Source organism: Somniosus microcephalus, chromosome 17 (assembly GCF_052327205.1).
Source record: "Somniosus microcephalus isolate GS21.2 chromosome 17, FLI_Smic_1.0, whole genome shotgun sequence".
NCBI lineage: Eukaryota > Metazoa > Chordata > Chondrichthyes > Squaliformes > Somniosidae > Somniosus > Somniosus microcephalus.
The window spans coordinates 16,608,252-16,633,823 of NC_141003.1; the positions used below are offsets into that span (position 1 = coordinate 16,608,252).

At 45.9% G+C, this 25,572-nt stretch overlaps 1 protein-coding gene across 5 annotated transcripts in view; it reads right to left on the reverse strand.

Annotated features, from left to right (window-relative positions):
• Window positions 1–2,078: 2,078 nt before the first annotated feature.
• Window positions 2,079–25,572, reverse strand: part of irag2 (inositol 1,4,5-triphosphate receptor associated 2) — a 184,640-nt gene continuing 161,146 nt past the window's right edge. For 4 of the 5 annotated variants that reach the window (XM_086009980.1, XM_086009978.1, XM_086009976.1 and 1 more), the window contains 6 exons: window positions 25,426–25,472; window positions 22,663–22,728; window positions 15,575–15,666; window positions 13,228–13,338; window positions 5,723–5,836; window positions 2,079–3,630 (listed from right to left, as the gene is read on the reverse strand). In XM_086009980.1, the coding sequence (XP_085866106.1) occupies window positions 3,393–3,630; window positions 5,723–5,836; window positions 13,228–13,338; window positions 15,575–15,666; window positions 22,663–22,728; window positions 25,426–25,472 (668 nt within the window). In that variant the 3' untranslated portion in view covers window positions 2,079–3,392. The remainder of the gene's footprint in view (window positions 3,631–5,722; window positions 5,837–13,227; window positions 13,339–15,574; window positions 15,667–22,662; window positions 22,729–25,425; window positions 25,473–25,572) is intronic. The other variant, XM_086009979.1, reaches the window with a different exon arrangement.

A 25,572-nucleotide genomic window follows, 5' to 3' on the forward strand; every position in this document is an offset into this window, starting at 1 on the left:
GTCTCATTAGTACGCAACCACTCCAGCTGCAAGGGCCGATTTGATGCTCAGAGACAACTCGCTGGTCAGGGAATAGGAGGCGGGCGGCAAAACCGGCCGAGTGTCCGATCCTGGGGTGTGGGAGATCGACGATTAGAGGGGCGGGGCCAACGCTTGGAGGGGAGCGCCTCAGAGCCGCAAACGGACAGCTCAGTTCCGGTAGAGTACACTCACTGGCCAGGGATACACTTCGGGGACATGTCTTGGGAACCAGGGACTCTTCCGTGGACCTTGGTTTGCCCAGGAACAAAGTAGCTCATCGAGGGACTGTCTCCAGAAAACAGGGACAGATGGTCAGCCTATCCCAGTCTGGAGTTTGGGTTTTGATCAATTTGAAAATGTGTTTTTGTACCACAGGACAAGCTGCTAGAGCTGGACACGTATACACAGATGGCTCTTGTGGCCTCTGCAATGGCTTTCAGAGGGAGTAATTGGAACATATACTGTGAGCAAGAAGAAATATTTCTTCAGGTAATTACAATAACTTATATAGCACCTTTAACATAGTAAAATGTCCCAAGGCGATTCACACGAATGTAATCAAACAAATATTCACACCGAGCCAAAGGAGGCCATATCAGGACAGGTGACCATTAAAAAATAAATCTGAACCATTTACTGCTCTCCCACCATTACATCCTCCAGAACCAGTTTTAATAGATGTTTAACACACTTGCATTTTGACACTGGTCTATTGTAATTCAAATGTGTTTGTTCTTTTAACATGTGTCTCAGTGGCCTGGATATTGAACCCCCCCCCCCCCACCCAGCGAGAATGATGGGGAAGGGGTTAAGATCAGGCCGTGTCCACGTACCAGCCGGGAGTCGCTCTGTTCCCGCCCGACGCCATTCCAGCTACACTGATTATCTAGCTGGCCGAGCTTCCCGCTACAGGCAGACGGGGCCCTGCTTTACATTCAAATGCTGTGACCCGATAGTCATCAGCATCGCAGCGTGATCAAAACTGTGTCAGGAGTTTGGGTGGGGGGGGGGGGGGGGGGTGGTGGTGGAAGAGCAGACCACCCCCCCCCGGAACGATGGCGGAAGACACCGACTAGCCAGAAGAGGTCAAGGGAAGTTCTAAAAAAGACTTGAGAACGCCTTGTGGGCCAGGAGGGGCAGGGTTGCTCTCCTCCCCAGGTCCCGCAAGCCACCCTTAGGCTTCCCCAGCCCTGGCCTTGCCTCTGTGCGCTGGCATTGGTTGCCAAAGCCCATGATGAGCGTTGAGGTTATGCCGCAGACTGTTCCTGTGTCCTCGCCATCCTGAGGCTCCCAACCTGCTATATTTAAATTAGGCAGGGAGTTATATTGGGCCAGGCCCCTCTCAGATTCCCATCCACCCACCCTCTCCAGTAAAAATTGCAGCCAATATGTCAGCATAATACAAATGGAGGAGACTCTTGCATAGTATTAGGCATTACTCTCCACTATGCAAATCTTCCATTTTTCATAATATCTAATTTAGCATTCAAATTATTCTTGGTGAGCAAGGGGGTGAAAGGTTATCGGGGGTAGGTGGGAATGTGGAGTAATCAGATCAGCCAAGATCTTATTGAATGGCGGAACAGGCTCGAGGGGCCGAGTGGTCTGCTCCTGCTTCTAATTCGTATGTTATTAAATGTAATAGATTTTTATGCAGTTAAACATAAGTGGGCATTTTAGACTAGATTTCAGCCATTTAAACTGGCAGAGGACGACAGAATTAAGAGTCGTCACCAAGCCCTGCATTTGAACTCAAGTGCGCACAAACTCCGGATGGTCATTTGAATGGATGTATGTAACCTGCATAGGGAAAACTGATGCTGCACATTCCTAGCTCAGATGACTTTACAAAGCAGTACCTGCATTTTCTTCTGTTGAACCACAGGCCTGTTAAAATTTAAGTGGCGAGATGGTACCAGAGGACGACTGGTCTCTTTACATGTTACGACCCGAGAGGTCACACAAGCTCAAGATGAAGGAATCCAGTGAAGAAATGTCAGAAGAAATTGCTGAAAATACTGACTTTTACTCCAACTTGTACCACATGATGAAGGGCATAGGCAGTGATGCTGCAAAGGAGAGAATTCTAAACACTGACCACCTCTTTTTTAGTTCTATGAATGAAATGCTGGAGGCCACAAAGCTGCTCTCACACACAGTGCAGGTCATGTGAAGACTTTATTGAGCACTCTTTCCACAGGAACATCTAAATTTATTAGATTTACAAAAGAATTTTCATATCGTTGCTTTTCACATTCAAATGTGTCCATTAAAAATTCACAGCAATTGGGAACTTCACGTGAAGAACGTCCAAAATGTTTTACCTGTTTTAGTGACTAAATTTGCCTTTAACAGGCAAAATATTAGAGTTGAACAGAAGTAAAACTTTCTATATGTAGAAACAATCCAGCAATACATAAAAAAGTGAGCGTTTTGTCCAATATTTAATGCTTTTTTGTGTGACATGATTTGTCATGGCTAAAATCTTACACAATATTGGCCCAGAAATTCGGGTCTCCACGGGTGAGTACGCACGGGGTACTCACACGTGGGCCCGATGGAAGTGCCGGTTTCCTGCATGCACGGGAAACCGGCACTTCTGTTCCTCTGAACGAAGGGGTTCAGAGGTCGAACGCGTGCGCGGGGGGAGTCTGCGCGTGCGCTTTGAACTTACTTTTTTTTTTAAATACAGGTTTCTCCGGGAGGGTAAGTCTTTAGAGTTTAAAAATGTAAAAAGCGGCGTAAGGCCTGCTTTTTACAAGGTAAGTGGTCAATTAATTCAAATTAAAAAAAAATTTCCCCCACAGGTTTATTATTTTTAAATACTTTAAAGCAAGGTAACTTTATTTTTAGCCCCGTTAGAATATAAAATTATTTTTTTTCAAAAATTTAAATTAATGTTTAAAATAGCTAATGTAATTTATAGTTTATTTAAAGTGTGATTTAAAAAAAAATTATTTGAAGGTTTACTGCTATTTTGGGGCCGTAGTATTTATAAGTCTTGACAGGTCTTCCTGTCAAGACTTATGAATGGGCTTTTCCCTCCTCCGATTGGCTGCCCATGGCCCACGTGATCCCAGGGGACGCATCGAACTAACTGCACCCCTAGGACACGCAAGCACTGCGCGCCGGCAGCTGGGCCACGCCCCAGATTAGAATTCCACAGGGCCCTACAGCTCAACTGCCGGCGCGCAAGCTAAGTGCAGGTCGGGGGCTTGCACCCGCAGGAAGCCCCCGACCGGAATTTCTGGGCCATTGTATTTTAATCAAAAACAAGCTACTGGATTTTGAACCATTCTCGGCAGAGTCCACAGGATTCTGAGAGTTGCAACCCAATGGCCACTTGTATGGGAGATGGAACGGTTGGTTGGTTATACAGGGGGCAGTCCATTGTGTTGAAGTCCTGTGTAAGGCCACAGAAATTGCTGCATCGCTTTCCAAGCATCCCCGGTGCCCACAGCGGCAGCATCGACAGACGTGTGGAAAGACCAGCCAATGAGAAAGCTGCCCAAAACGCTGAGTGAGAAAAGGAGAATGACCGGCAGCCAGGGTCTTCGGTCACTTTTGGAAAATGTATCCCACAATTTGGCTGGATGGGGCGATATCTCTCTGTAATTGGGAGAAAGTGAAAAATCGATAGGTCAAGCCATACATCTCATACACAAATATACATACATATATATTATATATTATATACAACCTCCTCCATCGTGTACGAACTCAAAGCAAACCCAAAATGGAGGAAAACTTTTTAAATGCTGGAAAAGATGCTCAGTCAATGAGTATATTAAAGACTGAGCTCGATACATTTTTGGGCACTAAAGGAATCAAGGGATATGGGAATAGGGCGGAAAAATGGAGTTGATTTAGAAGTTCAGCCATGATCTTATTGAATGGCGGAGCAGGCTTGAGGGGCCGCATGGCCTACGCCTGCTCCTAATTCTTATGTTAACATGAAAAACACATGGGGCCTGTCAGAAGAAAAAGGAGGGTTGACATTTTAGGTGGACTTCTTTCATTGGAATTCCTGGGTTCCAACGAATGGCCTACGTCGAAAATGTTAATCCATGTCTTCTCTTCACAGATGCTGACAGACTTGTTCTGTGTTTCCAGGATTTGCAGGGTTTTATTTTATCTCCATCTTTCTCCATGGAAACACATCAACATGATCACTAATTTGACATGGTGAAGATCTAGGGAGGAGACAACATGCAGGAGGTTCAGAGGAGCTGGGTAAAAAGTGAATGGCTAAGTAAAATGTTCTCTGAATCGCTAATACAGTTTTGAAACAAAACTGTTGCGCTCTCTTTTTCAATCTCTCCCACCATAATTATTCCTGTCAACTCATCAGAAATGGGTTACTGGTATTTGGGAACTGGCACTACAAACCCCCCAGTATAAAGGGAGCTTTTATATTGCTGTTTGTCCACCAGCTCCCATAACAACAAACAGCCTGCATTTCTACAGTGCCTTTAACATAGTGAAACTTCCCAAGGCGCTTCACAGGAGCGTTATCAGACAAAATTTGACACCGAGCCACAAAGAGATATTAGGACAAGAAACCAAAAGCTTGGTCAAAGGGGTAGGTTTTAAAGAGCGACTTAAAAAGGAGAAGAAAGAGGCGGAGAGGTTTAGGGAATGAATTCCAGAGCTTAGGACCTAGATAGCTGAAGGCATGGCCATCAATGGTGGGGGCGAAGGAAATTGAGCCATACGTCGAGGAAAACCTACCAGAATTGTTTCTAGACCAGCAGTGGGGAAGACCAGTTCTTCCTGGCTGCTGCTGGTCTTACTAGGGGCAGTAAATGCAGTGCCATTTGCATCACAAGGTCATCATGCAGCCGTCTCAGTTATTTCCATGGTGAGGTCATGATATTACATCATTACCCTACGCGTGCACACTGGCCAAAACGTCAGAGCCAGACCCTTGCACAAGCAGAACCTCAGGCCACCCCAGTGTACCCATTTCACAGGAAGAACAAATGCACGTTGCAAAATACATGCGAGAGAGCAGCAGCTCAGTTAGCTATCTCTCGTGTCCACTTAGCTGCAATGTAAAAGGAACTCAAAATGGAAATTGCTTTACGAGGTAGGCAAGCAGCATTTCGCAGTAAGATTTTTATATTCAGTGCTGCAGTTTGAGAGTAAATCACACTGCAATTCCTTCAAGCAAGAGCTGGACCTGCCTGCACCTGGGGCGGAAAGCATCTCATACAAAAGGTAGGTACTGTATGACATTAATTAGGGCCAGAGTGAGCTTCTGGACGAGTTTTGATCACCTAAGGGAGTCAGAGAGGAATTTTCCAGACTACGCCCACCTCCCAAACTAAATTTATCATCTGGTTTTGCACATCTCTCGGGAGGTCACGTGCTTCCGGGTGGGGACTCTCTGTATGATAATGCACAATGCATCGCAGTTTGTGTGGGCCAGGTTAGATGAGCCAGTGGGTCTTTTCCTGCCTGTCATTCTTCATATGATTAAAAAGGAAATTCTCAATCTATGCAGCTTACTAAACCTCAAGTTTGTTCTTCACACTTGCATAACTAGTCCAATTATTATCTAGCCACTAGTTGTGACCACTCCACATTGAAATAGATTTCACCGGACCAAATACAAGATATTTGCCTTTTACTTGCCATAAATGGTCAGCTGAACTATTGCAAAAGTCATGAGTTTTAGCATAGTTAACAATATACTTACACTGCACATGATTCAACATTTGGATAGTTATTTTCTGATTCTGTTAAGATAGCTTCTTCCGTTGTCTCTGCTTTTTCTTCCTCCTCTTGTACTTTCAATCCTGGCGTAGTGCTGCTGTGTGGCAACAATGTGCACAAAACCGATCAGTTCATTTTAGTTTCGTTTTTCAGATTCCTTACTCACAATAAGCAGCACACTGAATGTCAGATAAGCTGTCAACAAAATAATTTGGTGTTTGATCAGCTTGGTACAAGTGTAAATGTAAGCTAAGATTTATTTGACTTAATATGCAACTAATTTCCACCAGTTTAGTAGGTAACTTGCATTTATAGATCACCTTTAACATAGGAAAAAAATCCCAAAGAACATCGGGAAAAGAAAGGGAACAGAGGGATCGAAAACAGAGTTGTGGTGAATGGCTGTTTTTCGGACTGGAGGGAGGTATAGAGTGGCGTTCCCCAAGGTTCAGTGCTAGGACCACTGCTGCTTTTGACATACATTAATGACTTGGACTTGGGGGTACAGGGCACAAATTCAAAATTTGCAGATGACATGAAACTTGAAAGTGTAGTCAACAGTGAGGAAGATTGTAGTGTATGTACCCGTCTACCTTTAAGAGAACTATTGTATGTAACCGTTCACCTTTAAGAGAACTACTTTAGGTGTGGCACTACTTGTTTGGCTTCTGTATACTGTAATACCGACGGTGACCACACCGGTATATAAGTGTTGTGGCATGATTCCTTGGGCAGATTCGCCCTGACCTTCGAATAGTAAAGACCTGTTTGTTTGTTATTCCTGAAGTCTGTGTCGTTATTAACTGTACAACCCACAGACTTTACAGTGGCGACGAGTCCGATCGTACCCTGCGGCAAGACTACCAAAGCAACTAAAGAGCGTCGAAGAGAGGCAACCGCCCTCGTCGTTCTGCTGGAAGAAAACACGAGGCTGCAGCAATAGAAAGGAGGAAGACTTTAGCAACAAAAGCTTCCATCAGCAACAGGCACTGACTACCCTTCTACCACGGTGCGGAGTGAGCCGATCAGCAGGAAACAAGGCGGCCGCGGAGACTGTGAGTAGGGAAAAGTGTAACGAAATCCGGAGGATAAGGGCTGTGCACTCGACCACGGTTGAGGGGGAGCAGAGCTGGTCAGGAAGGCGGGTCCAACGGCGTCGTGAGATAGCCGGACCGCGATCGGCGGGAAAAGCTGGGCAGCGACCGAAGCCACGAAGCGCTGAGACCGGGAGCAGGCGCGGGAAGAGAGAAACTCAGCCGCAGCTGGGGAGGGAAGCACCGGACTGCGTGAGGGCTGGGAGGCGAACGGGAGCCGGGCGTGTGGGAGAGGCAGAGCCGACCAAAGGAGGCTGCGCGAGAGCCAGTCCAGCGGCTGAACTGTTCTCCACCAACGGGGTACCCAGCGCCGGTAGAGCCGAACGTGGGGGAGAGAGAGACACAGCCGAGCAAGGGGAGAGAGACTGCGCGAGAGCCAGTCCAGCGGCTGAACTGTTCTCCGTGAACGGGGTACCCAGCGCCAGTAGAGCCGTGCGAGCGGGAGAGAAAGACAGAGCCGAGTAAGGGGAGCTGTGCGGAAGCCAGCCCAGCAGCTGAACCTGTCCGCTGTGGGGAAAGCGTACCCCTCCCACCAGGGAAGAAACGCGGGAAGCCGCCATTAGGCGGAGAAGACGACAGACGCGGGAGACCGCCATTGAAGGGGCGGGGAGAGAAGGAAAGAGCGGGAAACCGCCATTTTCGCGGGAAAAACCGCCATCTTAGAAATAAATAAATAATAAATAAGAATTTAAAGAAATACTTGTGCTGCTCCCAAGGAAAGGAAGATGCCTAAGCGAGGGAATATTAACGATTTTAATTCTGAGATAGAAGACTGGGCCACGTACGTGGAACGCATCGAGATCTACTGTGAAGCCAACAAAATAGAGGAAGACGACAAAGCGATAACATTGCTAAACTCGATGGGCGCAAAGACATACGGGCTCTTGAAGCATCTACTAGCACCAGCTAAACCGGCGGATCAGACTTTCGAAGGGATTGTGGCTGTTCTGAAGGACCACTTGAACCCCACACCGTTGATGTTGGCTGAACGATTCAAATTCTATGCAAGAACGCAACGGAAAGACGAAAGCAACGCGGAATATTTGGTCGAACTGCGTAGGCTAGCGAAATGCTGCCAGTTCGGAGGGAATCTGACAGAGGCACTGCGAGACAAGTTCGTATGCGGATTGTCCAAGGAAGGGACACAAAAGCGACTACTCGAAGAGAACGACCTCATACTTGACAGGGCTGTCCTTATAGCCGCATCGCACGAAGCCGCAGCGAAAGGAACGGCGGAAATGCAGCTAAAGGCGGCGGCACTCGGGGTGGACCAAATTACCTCAAGTACAACAAAATGCTATCGTTGTGGGAAGACAACACACAACCAGAATCAATGCTGGTTTAAGAACCAAGAATGTAGGAAATGTGGCAAACTGGGTCACATCGCTAAGGTATGCCGGTCAGGGAAGAAGACCAACAACCAAAGGAAGCCACCACAAGAAAAGTACAACAAGGTACACAAGGTGGCTGAGAAGAGTTCAGACGAACAGAATTCAGACTCAGACCCAAACAGCCAGGAGCTGGGTAGTCTGAGAATTCACAATGTGAGTAAGGAAGCTGACCTACAAACTATCTGGGTCATACTAAAAATAGCTGGAGTCCAAGTAAGAATGGAGTTGGACACTGGATCAGCTCTATCAGTCATAAATCGAAGGGACTACCACCGGCTATTCTCTCACATACCCTTAAGAAATACCAAGTTCGTATTGCAGACATACACGGGGCATAAGGTATACCCCATGGGGAAGATAAGAGTCAAGGTGAGAGATAGGGGTAAAGAACACCCAAGAATGAACTTGTACGTATTATCTGAGGGAGGACCACCACTTCTAGGACGAGAGTGGATCAAGAAAATAGACATGGAATGGCACTATCTAAAAGCCATAATGAGTGAGGACTCGGTGCAAGCTATCAGCTCAGATTCTGAAACGGATGACGATAAGACCAACTCAAATATGGAAGACAAGGCTAAAATGAACTCGCCGACTATGGTGGAGAAAACGAAGACATGCATAAAGGCTTATGCTACCGAGAAGAATAAAGCTTCAGAGCAGAACTCCAGTTTGACAGAGAATTCTGAGCCTGTTCAAGTTAAGGACTTATCCACGACGGAAGAACACCGAACTCGGACTCAAACTTATTTCAAAGTATGACAACAATTAGAACAGTTGAGTTACCGTCTCGTACAAGAGATGAAAACAATGGAAAAGTTCTGGGACACCGAATGGGAGAACCTGGAAAGACAGCAGAGGCAGCTAGCTCAAGCAAAGAGCGACCATAGAGCCATCGTGACCAATTACCGATCACATCTCCCTTATGATGTTCAGGAGTTAGAATATTTGCATGATCTAGAGATACAGCATAAAGGCAAACCACGCTACACTGAGGATTTTGTTCTGCAATTGGAGACGGAGCTAGTGCAAGCAAGGTTAAGAGAAGCTGAATCGCAGTGTGCACTTAAAGATATGCAGAAAAAAATCTTGGACATGGAAAAGAGAAACGCTTCTTTACCTGATGTGAATAATGTGGCCATGTTGCAAGAGGAGCTTATAGGGGCGAAACTGAAAGAAGCTAAGCAAAGGATGTTGGAACTTGAAACACAGAACCAAATCAGCAGTAACCAGCTATGTCGAGCAGAGGAGGAGTGCTATGGTCTACATGAGAAGGTGCAATATCTCTCAGCCCAGAATAAGGGACTACTCACTCAGTTAAATGAAAGTAATCGGAAAATGGCTGAGATAGACTGCAGGAATAAAGAAGATTTGATGGCAGTGAGACTTCGAGAGGCAGATAGCATAGCAGCCTTGGCTGAACTCCAACAGGAAATTGCGAAAGAAGCAAATGAAGAGGAATCTTCAGGAAGCCAGGATGTTATTCCAGTTCTTCTCTACGACTCCTTACAAGCAGAGTGTGAGAAGTTGAAAGAACAGTATGAACAGGCCCAGGCTACAATTCTGGAGGGGGTTAACTCGGCAACCTCCGAAAAGCTAGTTTCAGTAGAAGCATATGAGCAACTAAAGGTTGAACATGAACAAGAAGTCCAAAGGCTGCAGGAAATTCTTGATGAGCTCAAGGCCAAGACAGACTCATCGGTAGAAGTTCCATCCATAGATGAGAAATTAGAGGTGAAAGACATGGCAGAACATGAAAGACAAGATGTCCAAGAACTCATAAAAATATTGAAGGAAACCCAAGACAAATATGAGGCGGCAATGTCCGAGGTTCAACAACTTGAAGAACAGATTCAACTGGGAATCCTTTCAGTGGAAGAAAAGGAAACTGTAAGAAACACAGAGACTGTAAGAATGGTCCCTGAACATGAGCTAGAGCGCATCAGGGCGCAACTTTTCCGAGCGCTGAAAGCCAAAGTACAAGAGGAACAGAAGGTGGAAGCATTGGAGGAAAAGGTGGATGAAATGGAGAAGACTCTGATCCACAGTGTTCCCGTGGAAGAGTTAACGGTCAGCCAACTCCTTCATATGCTGAGGGAAAAGACTCTGCAATGGGAACAATCTGAACACGAGCTTCAATCTTCAACGGGAAGGAGTTCGGAGCTCTCAAAAGTTTGGGAAATAGCTGAGGTTGCAAAACAGACTTTACTGGGATGCCAAAAGTACGCTGAATCGCATCTATGTGAACAACAGAATGTTGAAACAGCTGCTCCAGTAGAAGGATTGAATAGCCCGATCAATCAATCCCCGAGGGAAGGAGAAGTATTGAAATCACAAATGAGGTCATTAGTGAAGGATTTGCAGGAAACCCAGGAAGAGCGGGATGAAGATGAATGCACGAAGAAGTCTTTTCAAGAAAGATGTCTAGGGAAGGAACCACAGTCAGCTAACGTCCAGATGGGTAAGGAGGAAGTAGAAGGCCCTCTCGCTGGCCTAACTCAGGACGAACCCGAATATTACCATGACCTGTTGAGTGACACTGAATATTACGAGGATGTGGTCTGCCCAGTTTGTGATGAAAACTCCCAAAGTGCCGAAATCAGGATGAAGCACTTAAAGTCGAAGGAACATAGAGAGTTGGTGGCGCTACAGCTGGCAGCTGATAAGGGAGCCCCGAGAGTCTCCAACAAGCAGAAAAGAAAAGGAAGAAGCAGAAGATGATAACTATCGCAAATATTATCACTTCTACCAGATCATGCGTGGACCCTACGAAAGGAGTTAAATCAGTTGGGAAGTAGGAAAATATCAAGGCAACCCAGTTGTTGTAAAAGTCAGCACTGCTGGTTCAGCAGGACGAAAGTTCAAGCTGTTACGTCAAGAAAAGGATATGGAGGAGTCACGCTAGCAATGTGAACCATCTACACCAAAGAGATGTTGTTCGGACCGAGTCAAGATCAGAGACTGAATCTGTGAACTGTTCCCGCAGAGACTGAACCTGTGAACTGTTTCCCACCGAGACTATGTCTGTAAATTGTTTTATATGAAGTTGAAGATATGTTATGTTTAATGGGGACTCTATGTAATAAGCTAAAAAGGGAGGATTGTAGTGTATGTACCCGTCTACCTTTAAGAGAACTATTGTATGTAACCGTTCACCTTTAAGAGAACTACTTTAGGTGTGGCACTACTTGTTTGGCTTCTGTATACTGTAATACCGACGGTGACCACACCGGTATATAAGTGTTGTGGCATGATTCCTTGGGCAGATTCGCCCTGACCTTCGAATAGTAAAGACCTGTTTGTTTGTTATTCCTGAAGTCTGTGTCGTTATTAACTGTACAACCCACAGACTTTACAAAGATAGTAATAGAATTCAAAACAGACAGGCTGGTGGAATGGGCGGACACATGGTAGAGTAGATGAAATTCAATGCAGAAAAGTGTGAGGTGATACATTTTGGTAGGAAGAATGAGGGGAGACAATACATGCTAAATGGTACAATTTTATGGTAGGGAGTGCAAGAGAAAGACCTGGGGGTGTTTGTGCACAAATCTTTGAAGGTGGCAGGACAGGTTAACAAATCAGTTAATAAAGCATATGGGATTCTGGGCTTTATAAATAGAGGCACAGAGTACAAAAGCCAGGAAGTTATGCTAAACCAATATAAAACACCAGCTCAGCTCCAGCTGGAGTATTGTCCCCAATTCTGGGCACCACACTTTAGGAAGGATGTGAAGGTTTTGGAGAGGGCGCAGAGGAGATTTACTGGTATTGTTCCAGGGATGAGGGATTACAGTTATGTGAATAGACAGGAGAAGCTGGGTTTGTTCTTCTTGGAGCAGAGAAGGCGAAGAGGAGATTTGATAGAGGTGTTTAAAATCATGGTTTAGATGGAGTAAATAAAGAGAAACTGTTTCCAATGGCTGACGGGTCGATAACCAGAGGACACAGATTCAAGGTGATTGGCAAAAGATCCAGACACAACATGAGGAAAAACTTTTTACAGAACGAGTGGTTAGGATTTGGAATGCACGGCCTGATAGGGTAGTGGATACAAGATACAGATTCAATAGTAGCCTTCAAAAGGGAATTGGATAAATACTTGAAGGGAAAAAATTGCAGCAATCCGGGGAAAGAGCAGGGGAGTGGGACTAACTGGATTGCTCTTCGAAAGAGCCGGCGCAGACTCGATGGGCCGAATGGCCACATTCTGTGCTGTACTATTCTATGATTCTATTCTATGAGTCTTTGAGACACAGTTCGGAGAGGTGACTGGAAGCTTGGTCTAAAAGCTGGATTTTGAGGAGACTTTTAAAGGAGGCAGACACAAGGGGAAAGAGTAGAGAGGCACCAGAGAGCAAGGCCGAGATGACTGAAGGCACCAACATCAATTGTGTGATGGTGAGCTGGGGGAGGTGCACAGATAGCCAGGGAACCAAAGAGAAAATGGGACTGAGATGGTCACAGAGATAGGAAGTGACAAGGCAGTGAAGGGCTTTTGTGCGTGATGGCTACGATTTTACATTTGAGGTAGAGCGTGTAGTATAAATGAGCCAGCTTAATGATGGACAGAACATGGGGTTGAAGCTCAGCTCTGGGTGGAACAGGGCACCAAGAATCCCCTGCTCATCAAATAGTGCCGCCGGATCTTTTACATCCACCTGAGGGCAGACTGGGCCTCGGTTTAATGTCTCATCTGAAAGGCAGTGCCTCCGACAGTACAGCACTCCCTCAGTACTGCACTGGACTGTCAGCCTAGATTTAGTGCTCAAGTCTCTGGAGTGGGATTTGAAGCCACAACCTTCTAACTCAGTGGCAAGCGTGTTACCCACAGAGACACTGGCTGACACGTGAGGGAAAAATAACAACAGCCTCTTTCTTCCCAATGTTCAACTGGAGGAAACGCGAACCCATCCACCAGCTAAAAGAATTCTTTAATAAGGAAGATTTCTACCTGGACGTTTTACATGGAGAGAAAGCTGAATTGAGAATTAGGGGCTCACCTTTTATTCACCAGTCGATTGTCCTTCTCTCCCCGGGTATAGGTGCTGATAAATCGACGCAGTGTTGGCCGGGATGTGGAAGGATCACTTTGTTTTGGCCCTAAAAATTTCCTAAACCAGGAAAAAAAATTATAAAAAAGTCAAATTTGTTTTAGTTCTACTGTATGTTGTGTTTTACAATCAAACTTCAGAAGCCGACACCAATACAAAAGCATAATTCTGCGGATGCTGGAACTCTTTCTCTCCACCCTGGAGGGTGCTTTAACTCTGATTCTCTCTCCACAGTTACTGCCTGACCTGCTGAGTATTTCCAGCATTTTCCGTTATTAATTTCAGAAGCAGGCAGATTTTTGAACCTGTTCAGTTTTAGAAAGACGGCACCAAATTTTCTTACTTACACCCAATCTGCCGTGCAATGGCCGGAATCGTGAAGTTTGTGAAATACAACAAAAAACAAAACTAACTCTGCACGAAGGTGCACGCAAGTTTTGATGCAGCTGAACATTGTTGCAGACTGGTTTTGGAACAGATCTCAAGGTGAGCTACTCCCACTTATAGCAATTTACCATTCTGGGATGGACCCCAGGCCATTTCACTATGGGATAAATTTTAAACTTTCCCCGCTGGCCGTTAAACTAGTGGTGGTTGATCGACCGCCCGATTTACGCCCCGCCCGATTTTCCTTTCCATGGAAGTCAGTTTCCTGCCGGCTGGCAAAAGTTAAAATCTACCCCTATAAATAAACACAGGTTATTCCAACCTTATACGGGTCTTCAATGGAGGCCATATTTGGAATAATTGCATGCGGTTTTGGTCACCTATTCAACAGGTGGCTGTTAATTTAAATTAGCTGATTAACAGGAAAAAGGGAGTGCGCTGCGCAAATTAACAATCAGTCTTGGAGCAACAGAGTGCACGACTTATTAACATACATGACCATATTAAGCATCTACCCCCTCCATTTTCACTGCACCAGCTCAGATGGCTGGGCAGGCTGCCTCCCGACACCAGTGCCAATTCAGTCGACATTTTGTATTGAGTTAGTCAGTGAGAGGTCCAAAGTGAGCAAGGCAAGTTACAAGAGGTTGTGGAAGAATAAAGCAATTTTTCCATTCCGAGGGCCCTAAACTAGAATTACATAGAATTTACTGAATAAAAACAGGCCATTCGGCCTAACTGGTCTGTGCCAGTATTTATGCTCCACACAAGCCTCCTCCCACCCTACTTCATCTAATCCCATCAGCATAACTTTCTATTCCTTTCTCCCTTATCTAGCTTCCCCTTAAATGCATCGATGCCATTTGCCTCAGCCACTCCATGTGGTCGCAAGTTTCACATTCTAACCACTCTCTGGGTCAAGAAGTTAAACCAAGTCATTATGTAATAAGAGTAATAACATCCCATTTAATCTGAGTAAGCTGGTTGGGCAGTCTGAGCATAGCAAATAACGGGCACAAAATTGACCGAAAAAGAGTTCTTGCTTAAACTGTTTTCACTTTTGGAATGTTAATACAACCTGAAAGGATATGATGTAGTTGATCACGTGAGTTATGATGATCTGGAATCCACTACCTGAAAGGGCAGTGGAAGCAGATTCAATAGCAACTTTCAAAAGGGAATTGGATAAATACTAGAAAAGGAGAAATTTGCAGGGCTATGGGTAAAGAGCGGGGGAGTGGGACTAATTGATAGCTCTTTCAAAGAGCCGGCAGAGGCACAATGGGCCGAATGACCACCTGTGCTGTATGATCTTACATCACTGCCATATACTTGTATTGGAGGCAGTGCAGAGAAGGTTCACGAGGTTGATTCCTGGGATGAAGGGTTTGACATATGATGAAAGGTTGAGCAGGTCGGGCCTATACTCATTGGAGTTTAGAAGAATGAGAGGGGATCTTGTTGAAACATATAAGATCCTGAAGTGGCTTGACAGGGTGGATGCCGAGAGGATGTTTCCCCTAGTGGGGGTATCTAGAACTAGGAGGCATAGTTCCAGAATAAGGGGTCGCCCATTTAAGATGGAGGAATAATTTCTTCTCGGAGGGTCGTGAATCTTTGGAATTCTCTACCCCAGAGAGCTGTGGAGGCGGAGTCACTGAATATATTCAAGGCGGAGATTGACAGACATTTGAACTACAAGGGAGTCCAGGGGTATGGGGAGAGAGCGGGAAAGTGGTGTTGAGGCCAAGATTGGATCTGCCATGATCTTATTGAATGGCGGAGCAGGCTCGAGGTGCCGATTGGCCTACTCCTGCTTCTTATGTTGTTCTTATGTTTTTATGTAAACCGCACAATGACTACACAGCCACACCCGAGCCAGTACATGTGTACAAGATGGAAGACCTACCAACTGCTTATCCTATTCGTAAGCTTGCTGCGCAACTTGTCCTGATCGCCTTCGGACAGTCTTCTTCCTTCTTCAATCTCCTTCAGCTTCAACTATTTGTAAATCAAATGCACTTTATTCAACTTCAGAATTTAATATGCTTCACCCATCACTCTCTCTCCAGCTACATTATCACATCCTCATCTGACAAACCACTCCTCACACTCGCCCTCATCCTAATGCAATCATACCAACGAACACCCGACAAGGAGGCCACTTGGCATTGTTACCCCACTCCATCATAGTCACCCTCTACAGATGCAAACCATTCATTCCATCACTCAACCTTCTCTTCTTTCCCTCCTTGCAGGAAGAGAGAGCCCACAATAAGAGGGAGAGGAAGAAAACTGGAGGTGGCACTATCATTGGCCACCCTATCAGCAGAGGAGGCTACCTTGGAAGTCTCTGGAGTCGCCAAGCAGCTGGAGGTGGGAAACAGAGAGAGGGAGACATCTCAGCAACCTGGTGACAGAATTACATATCATACAGCTACATGGAATACATCAATCACTAATATGGGGAGTGATGTCAGCAGCCAGTGAATGTTCATCATGTGCACAATGGTATCTGTACCCATTCTTCATATGACATATCTAACTCAACTCTTTACTCTCCCACAGGTCCATCAAGTGCCCCCCCCCTTCCCACTGTCCAGGAGGAAGAGGAAGACGACTTCTCCGAGGAGCCTCTAGCCTCTGAGGGCGCACCATCACCAGACATGAGCATACCCAGCACCAGCGCAGATACTTACACATGAGATAGAGTAGTGTTGTCACCTGGTGTCTCACAATTCAAGTGAGCAAGAGCAGATAGTGGAGACAGGGACAGCAGCGGAGACTCCTTCCCAGAGGGCGCAGGACTCTCCCAGCTCTGCTCAGCTGCATGCAGACGCTGAGCCTCAGGGCCATCCAGATAGAGGGCAATCCTGGAGGTGCAAGAAGTGCAGGAGGCTTGATCAAGTTTTGCAACCGCAATGTCTGCAAATGTCCAGAGAATGGAGGAGTCCATCTCCAACATGAGCACCACTGTGTCGCAGGCGATGGCGACTGTAGGCTCTTCCATGGATAGGATGGCCACCTGCCTGGAGCAGCTAATGCGCCACTCACAGGAGCACATGGTCTCTATGGAAAATAGATAGCTACCTATGGAGAATAGATGGCAGAGGCTCAGACATCCTCTCTAGGAGGGATGTCAACGTAGAAGTGGGTCCTCATCACCCCACTGCTGTGCAGCAAGGTGTTCTTCAGCTCCTTGATAGCAGGGATGTGCGGGTGGCCCATCAAAGGGTTGATGGTGAGAGTGGACATTAAAGTGGGGGCTCCTCTCAAAGCGCTCACACTTCTCTCCCGTTGCCTGCCCCCCTCCTTCTCCCTCTACCTCTGCTGAAGCCACAGGGGTAGCACCTCATAGAAGCATGCGTAAGAGAAAGATCAAACACAAGTAAATTCACAAGGGTAGCCACTTGGGTGGTTAATTACATTTTTGTGTAAAGTTTCAGTTACTGTGATGTCACAGGTAAAAATCTTTATTTTCACCACTTTGCGGTCATGGACACATTTGTGTGCACCTTTGGAAGTGGCTTAGTGGGAATGAATAGGGAGACATAACGTTACCTCCAGCAATGGTGGTCAGTGTGAAAGGAATGGCTTGGTCATTGTAGGGATGCTTCGTGGTGTTGCTGTGGGGTGGCGCCAACCTGGCACAGCATGTGACAGCCATATGGGTGTAATGTGTAAAGTTAAGTAAATCAGATGACGAGGCCATCCCTAGCAACAATGTGCTCGGGTGCTGGTGGGATCTGGACTGCAGGTTCCTCCTGCTGCTGCTCCTCCTCGTCTTCCAAATGATGCTCCTCATCCTCTGAAGAGGTTGTGCGCTCAGAGCCTTGCTCCTCATGCAGTGCTAATCCTCGCGGCTGTGCTATGTTGTGCAGAACTAACCACGCCTCTAGCCAAGCTGTTCCAGTACAGCTACAACACTGACATCTATCAGACAATGTGGAAAACTGCCCAGGTAATTCGACTAATTACTGCCCCATCAGTCTACTCTCAATCAGCAAAGTGATGGAAGGCTTCATTGACAGTGCTATCGAGCAGCACTTACTCACCTGCTCACTGATGCCCAGTTTGGGTTCCGCCAAGACCACTCAGCTCCCAACCTCATTACAGCCTTGGTTCAAACATGGACAAAGGAGCTGAATTCCAGAGGTGAGGCGAGAGTGACTGCCCTAGACATCAAGGCAGCATTTGACCGAGTGTGGCATCAAGGTGCCCTAGTAAAACTGAAGTCCATGGGAATTGGGAGGAAAACTTTCCACTGGCTGGAATCATACCTAGCACAAAGGAAGATGGTTGTGGAAGGTCAATCATCACCGCCCCAGGACATCGCTGCAGGAGTTCCTCAGGGCAGTGTCCTAGGTCCAACCATCGTCAGCTGCTTCATCAATGACCTTCCCTCCAACAAAAGGTCAGAAATGGGGATGTTCGCTGATGATTGCACAGTGTTCGGTGCCATTCACAACTCCTCAGGTAATGAAGCAGTCCATGCCCGCATGCAGCAAGACCTGGACGACGTTCAGGCTTGGGCTAAGTGGCAGGTAACATTCATGCCATAGAAGTTACAGGCAATGACTATCCCCAACAAGCGAGAGTCTAGCCACCGTCCCTTGACATTCAACGGTATTACCATCGCCGAATCCCCCACCATCAACATCCTGGGGGTCACCATTGACCAGACACTTAACTGGACCAGTCACATAAATACTGTGGCAACAAGAGCAGGTCAGAGGCTAGGTATTCTGCGGTGAGTGTTTCACCTTCCGACTTCACAAAGCCTTTCCACCATCTACATGGCACAAGTAAGGAGTGTGATGGAATACCCTCCACTTGCCTGGATGAGTGCAGCTCCAACAATACTCAAGAAGCTCGACACCATCCAGGACAAAGCAGCCCCCTTGACTGGCACCCCATCCACCACCTTAAACATTCACACTCTCCACCACCGGCGTACCGTGGCTGCAGTGTGTAGCATCTACAAGATGCACTGCAGCAACTCGCCAAGGCTTCTTCGGCAGCACGTCCCAAACCCACGACCTCTTCCACCTAAAAGGACAAGGGCAGCAGGCACATGAGAACACCACCAGCTCCAAGTTCCCCTCCAAGTCACACACAATCTGACTTAGAAGTATATCGCCGATCCTTCATCGTTGCTGGGTCAAAATCCTGAACACCCTCCCTAACAGCACTGTGGGAGTACCTTCACCACACAGACTGCAGCGGTTCAAGGTGACGGCTCACCACCACCTTCTCAAGGGCAATTAGGGATGGGCAATAAATGCTGGCCCTGCCAGCGACGCCCACATCCCATAAACTAATTTTTAAAAAATGATGGGGTGCCCTAATGGCCACATTTGCAGTCGATGACGCCCTGCACCTGTGGGAAGCCAGCCAGAGTAGCAAAGGCCAGCGTTCGCTCAGTAGCACCGGCTTCATCAGTGGCAAAGTAGATATAATTGGCTGACTTTTCAAACAGGGCATCGGTGACCTGTGTGATGCTGATGGAATAGATGGCATGTCAAGTAGAGATGACAGAAGCAATCTGTCAATGAGGTGACACTGGATGCCAATGTTGCTGGAAACACTTGCAACCTAAATCTAGAAAGCTAAATCTGTGCCAACAATGCAGTCAGCAACAGCCTCTGCCTGATGAGAGGTTGGAGTTTTTATTGTACTTTTCATGCTGTGCACTAATGAGGTGGTTCAAAGACCACTCAACCTCCGCTTCAGGCTCACAGACATGGTTCCCGAGCTGCATGATTCCCATGCTCATCCAGGGAAATTTGAAAGGTCGTTGTAAACGGTGCTCAAGGGTCTGACAAGTACTTAATAATGATTTAAATTAGCTCGCCCGCCTCGGTCGTTTGGATCGCTGCCGCGCCAGCAAATGCACCTGAGGGAAAGACGTGAGGGGACAGGATGACTGTGGTTTCCCGACCCGCTGCAAGATTTTTCAAATTTCCCACCCGACCCGCCTCCAATCGCGCCCGCACGGACCCCAGAAAATTCCGGCCAATGATGCGCAAAACAAAAAGAAAAACTCCAAATTGAGGGTAATACTGAACTTAAGCTCCTTTGAAGGTGTTTTCTACAATACCTAAAGATGAATGGTTGACAGTAACAGATAATTATGTAATAAGTGTACAGCTTTTGTGTAAGTGATAATAACAGGGCAGTTTGCAACTGGCAAACAATTCCAGATACTTTTGGTGTGCATGTTTTCAAATGTGAAATTCTCTCAGTTGGAATCAGTTTAAATGTGGGATGTACTGCAGAACTATGCAACTGGAAAAGTTACGATCAACTTCAAGGGCTCTTAATCAACTCCAAAAAAGGAGACACATTCTTTCAGATTTGGGTTCAAAATGGTAATTGCTTCGCTTGTGATTGTTGATTCTGTTCCAACCACACAGAAGCACGTGTACAAAAAGTGGTCAGCATGAAGAAACTACACTTCTAGATCTCTCTTCCCTAGCTGTCCATAGGCTAAGCAAATGCAACATCAGGAAGATCCCATGACTAATCACTGGTCTGTGCTCAGTTAGTTGATCTCAGTCAGGCAGTGTTGGGGCCCACCGACACCGACCTCAGTAACCTTAGGCTTGTGAAGAAACAAGAACAGAAGAATTAGGGGCCGGAGTTGGCCATACAGCCCCTCGAGCCTGCTCCGCCATTCAATAAGATCATGGCTGATCTTCGACCTCAACTCCACTTTCCCGATCTCTATATACCTTGATTCCCCTAGAGTCCAAAAATCTATCCGATCTCAGCCTTGAATATATTCAACGATTCAGCATCCACAGCCCTCTGGGGTAGAGAATTCCAAAGGTTCACAACCCTCGGAGTGAAGAAATTCCACCTCAGCTCAGTCCTAAATGGCCAACCCCTTATCCAGAGATTATGCCCCCTATTTCTAGACTCTCCAGCCAGGGGAAACAACCTCTCAACATCTACCCCGTCAATCCCCCTCAGAATCTTGCAAATAAAATGAGCCAAGGTTCCTGTTCTCAGTTGCCATATTCTAGTGGAAAATGCACGTGTGTGGACTTTGGGCAAGGCCAGGACTGGAGCAGTAGCCTTTCATGAAGTGCCACACAGAAGACTATTAAGCGAGGTTGCAACTGTGCGATTGGTGGGCAGGTTTTAGGCTGGGCAGCAAATTGGTTGCATTCTCGTAGGCAGAGGGTAGTAATTAATGGAAGCAGCTTTGCATGGCTTCCTATTCCTGATGGAGTCCCGCAGGGACCATTGCTCTTCATCTCTACCAGTGATTTGGATGAAAGCGTCAAGAGGAACAATTCTGAAGTTTGCTGATGACAAAGATGTGTGCAGGAGTTATGAATATAGATAAAATAGATAGGGCTAATCTAGATATAGAATGGGCCAGTGCTTGGCAGAGACCCTTGAAGGTGGATAAATGCAGTGAGATGCTTTGGAGTCTGGATAATTCCAGGCATGTGTATACCATGCAGGGTTACCTGCATAAGGTTGTAGAGCAGAGGGAGACCAGAGTGCTATGGTTCACAACATATTAAAGGCCCACAGCCAGTGTTGTGAAGCTGTATGGAAAACAAATACGATGTTAGGGTGTAGAGTTAAGTTAGTTCAAATATAAATCTACAAATATGATACTTAGCTTATATAAAGCCTTGGTATGGCCACATCTACACTACTGTATCTGGTTTTGTTCCCCTTACATGGGAGTGGGATATAAAACGCCCTGGAGAAGGCCAACCAGAATGATGATACCAAGTTCTAGGGCTCTTCGCTATCAGGATAGGCTCAGGGGCTTTTTTCATTTGAGGAAGTGTAGACTTTAAGGTGATACATTGAGGTTTTGATTCAATCTGTGTGGAGAGGTTACTTGAGGTAAATAGGGACAGGAGGACTAGGAGGAATCAGCATAAAATATGGAAATGCAAGAGTCAGGTTAGACGCCAGGAAGTATTTATTTTCACAGAGTCATGGACATCTGGAATAGATTATCAAAACGTGCGGCAAGTATGAGATCACTGCAGTTCTTTAACAGGGAGTTGAACAAGTTCCTGCGAGTTCAGGTCATCTGAAGCGATAGAAGGTAGCCAAGGGTTAGCTGTGATTATCAATTACCGGCATCTCCTGGAACTTGATGACCTTCAGGGGTCGGAGAGGAACTTTAAGAGTTTCCTTTTCCCTAAATTGGCCCAAGGTTTTTTTTAATCTCTCTCAGGAGTTTGTATGACTGGGGGAGATGGGGGTGGGGGGGGCGGTGGGTGATGGTGCACGTCTGGATGGACCAGTTGGTCATCCTGTCCTTTTTGTGTGTTCATATCGCCCCTATAGCCTCCCAACATTCACTGTCCTGGGTCGCACATGAAGAATGCTCATTTGGATGAGTTACCAGCAGGCTGTGAATAATTCTTCACATTCAGGTAAGGAGAGCAGAGGGGGAGTGGGGGGTTTAGGAACAGACCATGTTCCCAAACCTACTGAATGTCTAAGTCACAGTGACCTCATGTTATAATAGAAAGCACGCTGGTATGTAATCGACTGCATGTTGTCACTTAGCTTTGCACTGGGTATGTCACAAGTACTTAATCCTTCTGCAATAACATCACACCAAGTATTTCAAGGCATTCTGGCTGCCAACTCAAACAGAACTGCCTAAACTCCACAGCATACATTACACATTTAAAAACTTCACAAATGGGAGCAATTTCAAGCCAGTAAATCTCAACTCTCCAGATGAATTATAAACTGCACGGTTTGCAATGTCATCCAAATCATTTCTGCCCTCCAAGTACCAAATTTAAGTTCATTGCTGTTGCGCATATTTTATCCCCTTGTGCAACCTACGCTTTCATTTGCGCTCATCTATTGCACAATCACAAATTAAAAAGCTGGAAATTTTAGCACTCCTCAAAATCATCAACAGCTCCCACTTTTGAAGCTGCTGGCCCACCCACCGCCGATTAGATCAGTGACGTGCAGACATTGATGCTGCAGATTTCTTACCAAGTCGAACTGTGATCCTGGAGTGCTTCTTGGGATTGCTGCAATGCTGACTCTTCGCAGGGAACCCTTTAACGAAAGAGAATGGGGCCAAGGGTGGGGGAGGCAGGGGAGGTAAAGGTTGTACTTAATATTGGGACGTTTTCAACATTTTATACTGAATATTCATTTCTAGAGGTTGAAAGAGTTATATGTGCTAACATTCACGGAAGAGCAATCCAACTCCCACCCTGATTCTGCATCAAAATAGACAACCGTCAGCTTCAGTACAGAGGAGGGCGAGATAGAGGGAGGGCGTGCACTAGAGAGAAAGATAGCAGGAGGGAAGGTGTGACACACAGGGGACATGGAGAGAGGGCGTGCGACAGGGTGAGAGAGAGGGAGGGCGAGCAAAGAGAGAGAGGTCAAGGTGGAGAGTGGATGAGCGACAGAGAGTGAGATGGAGGAAGAGCGAGAGAGATGGAGAGGGTGAGAAAGAGAGGGCAAGATGGAGAGAGGGCAAGCGATAATGGGTGACTGACAGAGGGAGAGATGGAGAATGAATGAAAGAGGGAGGGATAAAGAGAGAGAAGAGAGAAAAATATTGCATTTATATAGCACCTTTCATGTCCTCAGGATGTCCCAAAGCACTTTTCCTACATAACAAAAATAATCAATTGGCTGTAATATGGCAGCCAATTTGCATACAGCAAGGTCCCACAAACAGCAATTAAATAAATGACCAGATAATCTGTTTGTGTGATGTTGACTGATGCTGGCTGAGGGATAAGTGTTGGCCTGGGCATCAGGAGAACTCCACTGCTCTTTGAATAGTGCCATGGGATCCTTAACATCCATCTGAACAGGCAGCCTTAGTTTAATGAATCATCTGAAAGAGGGCACACCTCAGCCTAGATTATGTGCTGAAATCTATGGGATGTGGTGTAACAAAGTCTCAAGCAGCGATTGAGCTAATCCTATAAATGGTGCATTTCAGAATCTCAACACCTAATCAGAGCTCTTTGTGGGCCACTAGATCAGCACTACATGACACAGGTTCTTAACCTCCTCTGAACCAGACTATAACCACCACTTCCTTCAATGCTCCTGCCAAGCTTCTCATTTGCCTGGGCCTTCTCTGTCCGCTCTGACATGCTACATACAAAAAATCTGCAGCAAACATAATAAATACCAAAGAAACAAAGGATCAATAATTGAAGCCTCGAACAAAATGAGAAAAACCAAATTAGGAGTCAAGACATAGAAAATGTAGACCTAGAGACTGGGTAGCAAAATGGAGTTAAAAGGAGCGACTGAAAAAGAAAAAAAATAAGGAAAGATCGTCACTTTACAGCTTCCATAAACCAACTTAGAAAAATGTCTGGGATTTTATAGACTTGACAATTTGTGACATGAATCTTGCCATTCGTGTAGAAAAGACTTATGAAATAATACTGGGCAGCCTGCTGGTGGCGCTGTCCAGGGAGAGTATAAATACTCAGGCACGGGCCCAGCTTGCTCAGGACATTTTGTAAACAGGAACTAGTGAAGGATAACTAGACTTCCATGTTGTGAAACAGTTGATTAAAGCCTTGATTAATACTCTGACCAAGTGCCTAATAGTTTTCTTACATCAATTTGTGCAATCAAAATCTGCAGGATCAGGTAGAATTCCCAAATAATGAAACAAATTAGACAACTCTAATAACTTTAAATGTACCGATTTTGAAATTTAATTAAAAGTCCCTTAATTATGCCTAATACAATAAAACATTAATTTTGAAAAATAGTTTTAAACATTTTAATATTTGCATAAGCTAATTTTAAGTGTTTATGCATCATTTTTTATTTAAAAAATTTTTAATTTAAGATTTAGATTAACCTTTACGCTGGTGAAAGCAGGCCCTGTACCTGCTTTAACCAGTAAGAGTTTCCGGGGCAATTGCTGAGCAGTCTCTGCGCCAGCAAAAGTGATTTCTCAGTCGGTTCGGTAGATCGGTCAAGGCGTAACTTGACAGATTGCAAGCTCGGGGCCTCTCAGAACGATTAGGACAGCGTACGCCATCGAAGACACTAAATTCTGGCCCAATGTTTCTGTACACTGCAAGCGACTGCGCCTCAAAAGGACTTCATCAGCTGTGAAGCGCTCTGGGATGTCCGGAGGTGGTGAAAGGCGCTATTTAAATGAAAGTGAGTTTGATCTTAGAGCATTTGTGCTGTTTTTCTCTTCTGGGGTCACTGCGGCTCCTCTTACAGTTACTGTGGGTGATTGAAACCAACCCCCCCAAATACCTTTTAACTACAGCGTTAAATAAGCCAATTGTACCCGCACAAAGGGTAGAATCATTCTCCAACTTTCCCCCAAAAGAATCCCCAGCCTTTCCCATTTTCCTGTGCAGAAACGGCCCCGTCGATATTTTCAAACGCTGGTAAGACTAGCTCCCCAGCGGCCGTGCAAATCAGGAAATCACATGCGTGCTGGCCACCATTTTACATTCATTCAGTTCAACAGATGAAAATTTCCCAATACAGGAATGTTGCAGGGCTATGGGGAAAAAGCAGGGGAGTGGGACTGACTGGATAGCTCTTTCAAAGAGTCGGCACGGGCACGATGGGCCGAATGGCCTCCTACTGTGCTGCAAGATTCTATGCTTCAACCAGCCGTTGAGGCTCCCTCCTGGCCACGCGCATTCGCAAAACTCGGCCCTGGTGTATCCAAGGCCTTATACATGGCTCAATCTTCATTTATGGTACAATAGTGTATGAGGCCAATATATGAATACTTACTTTGGCAGAAGTCTGTGAAGTGGGAAACTTTTTACTTCGCAGTTCATCTGAAAATGAATGATACTGTAGCTCAACAAATGTCAATTTCTGAAGATTTTCATTAAAATGATTATACCACTGAGAATATGATCATGAAAACTAAACATT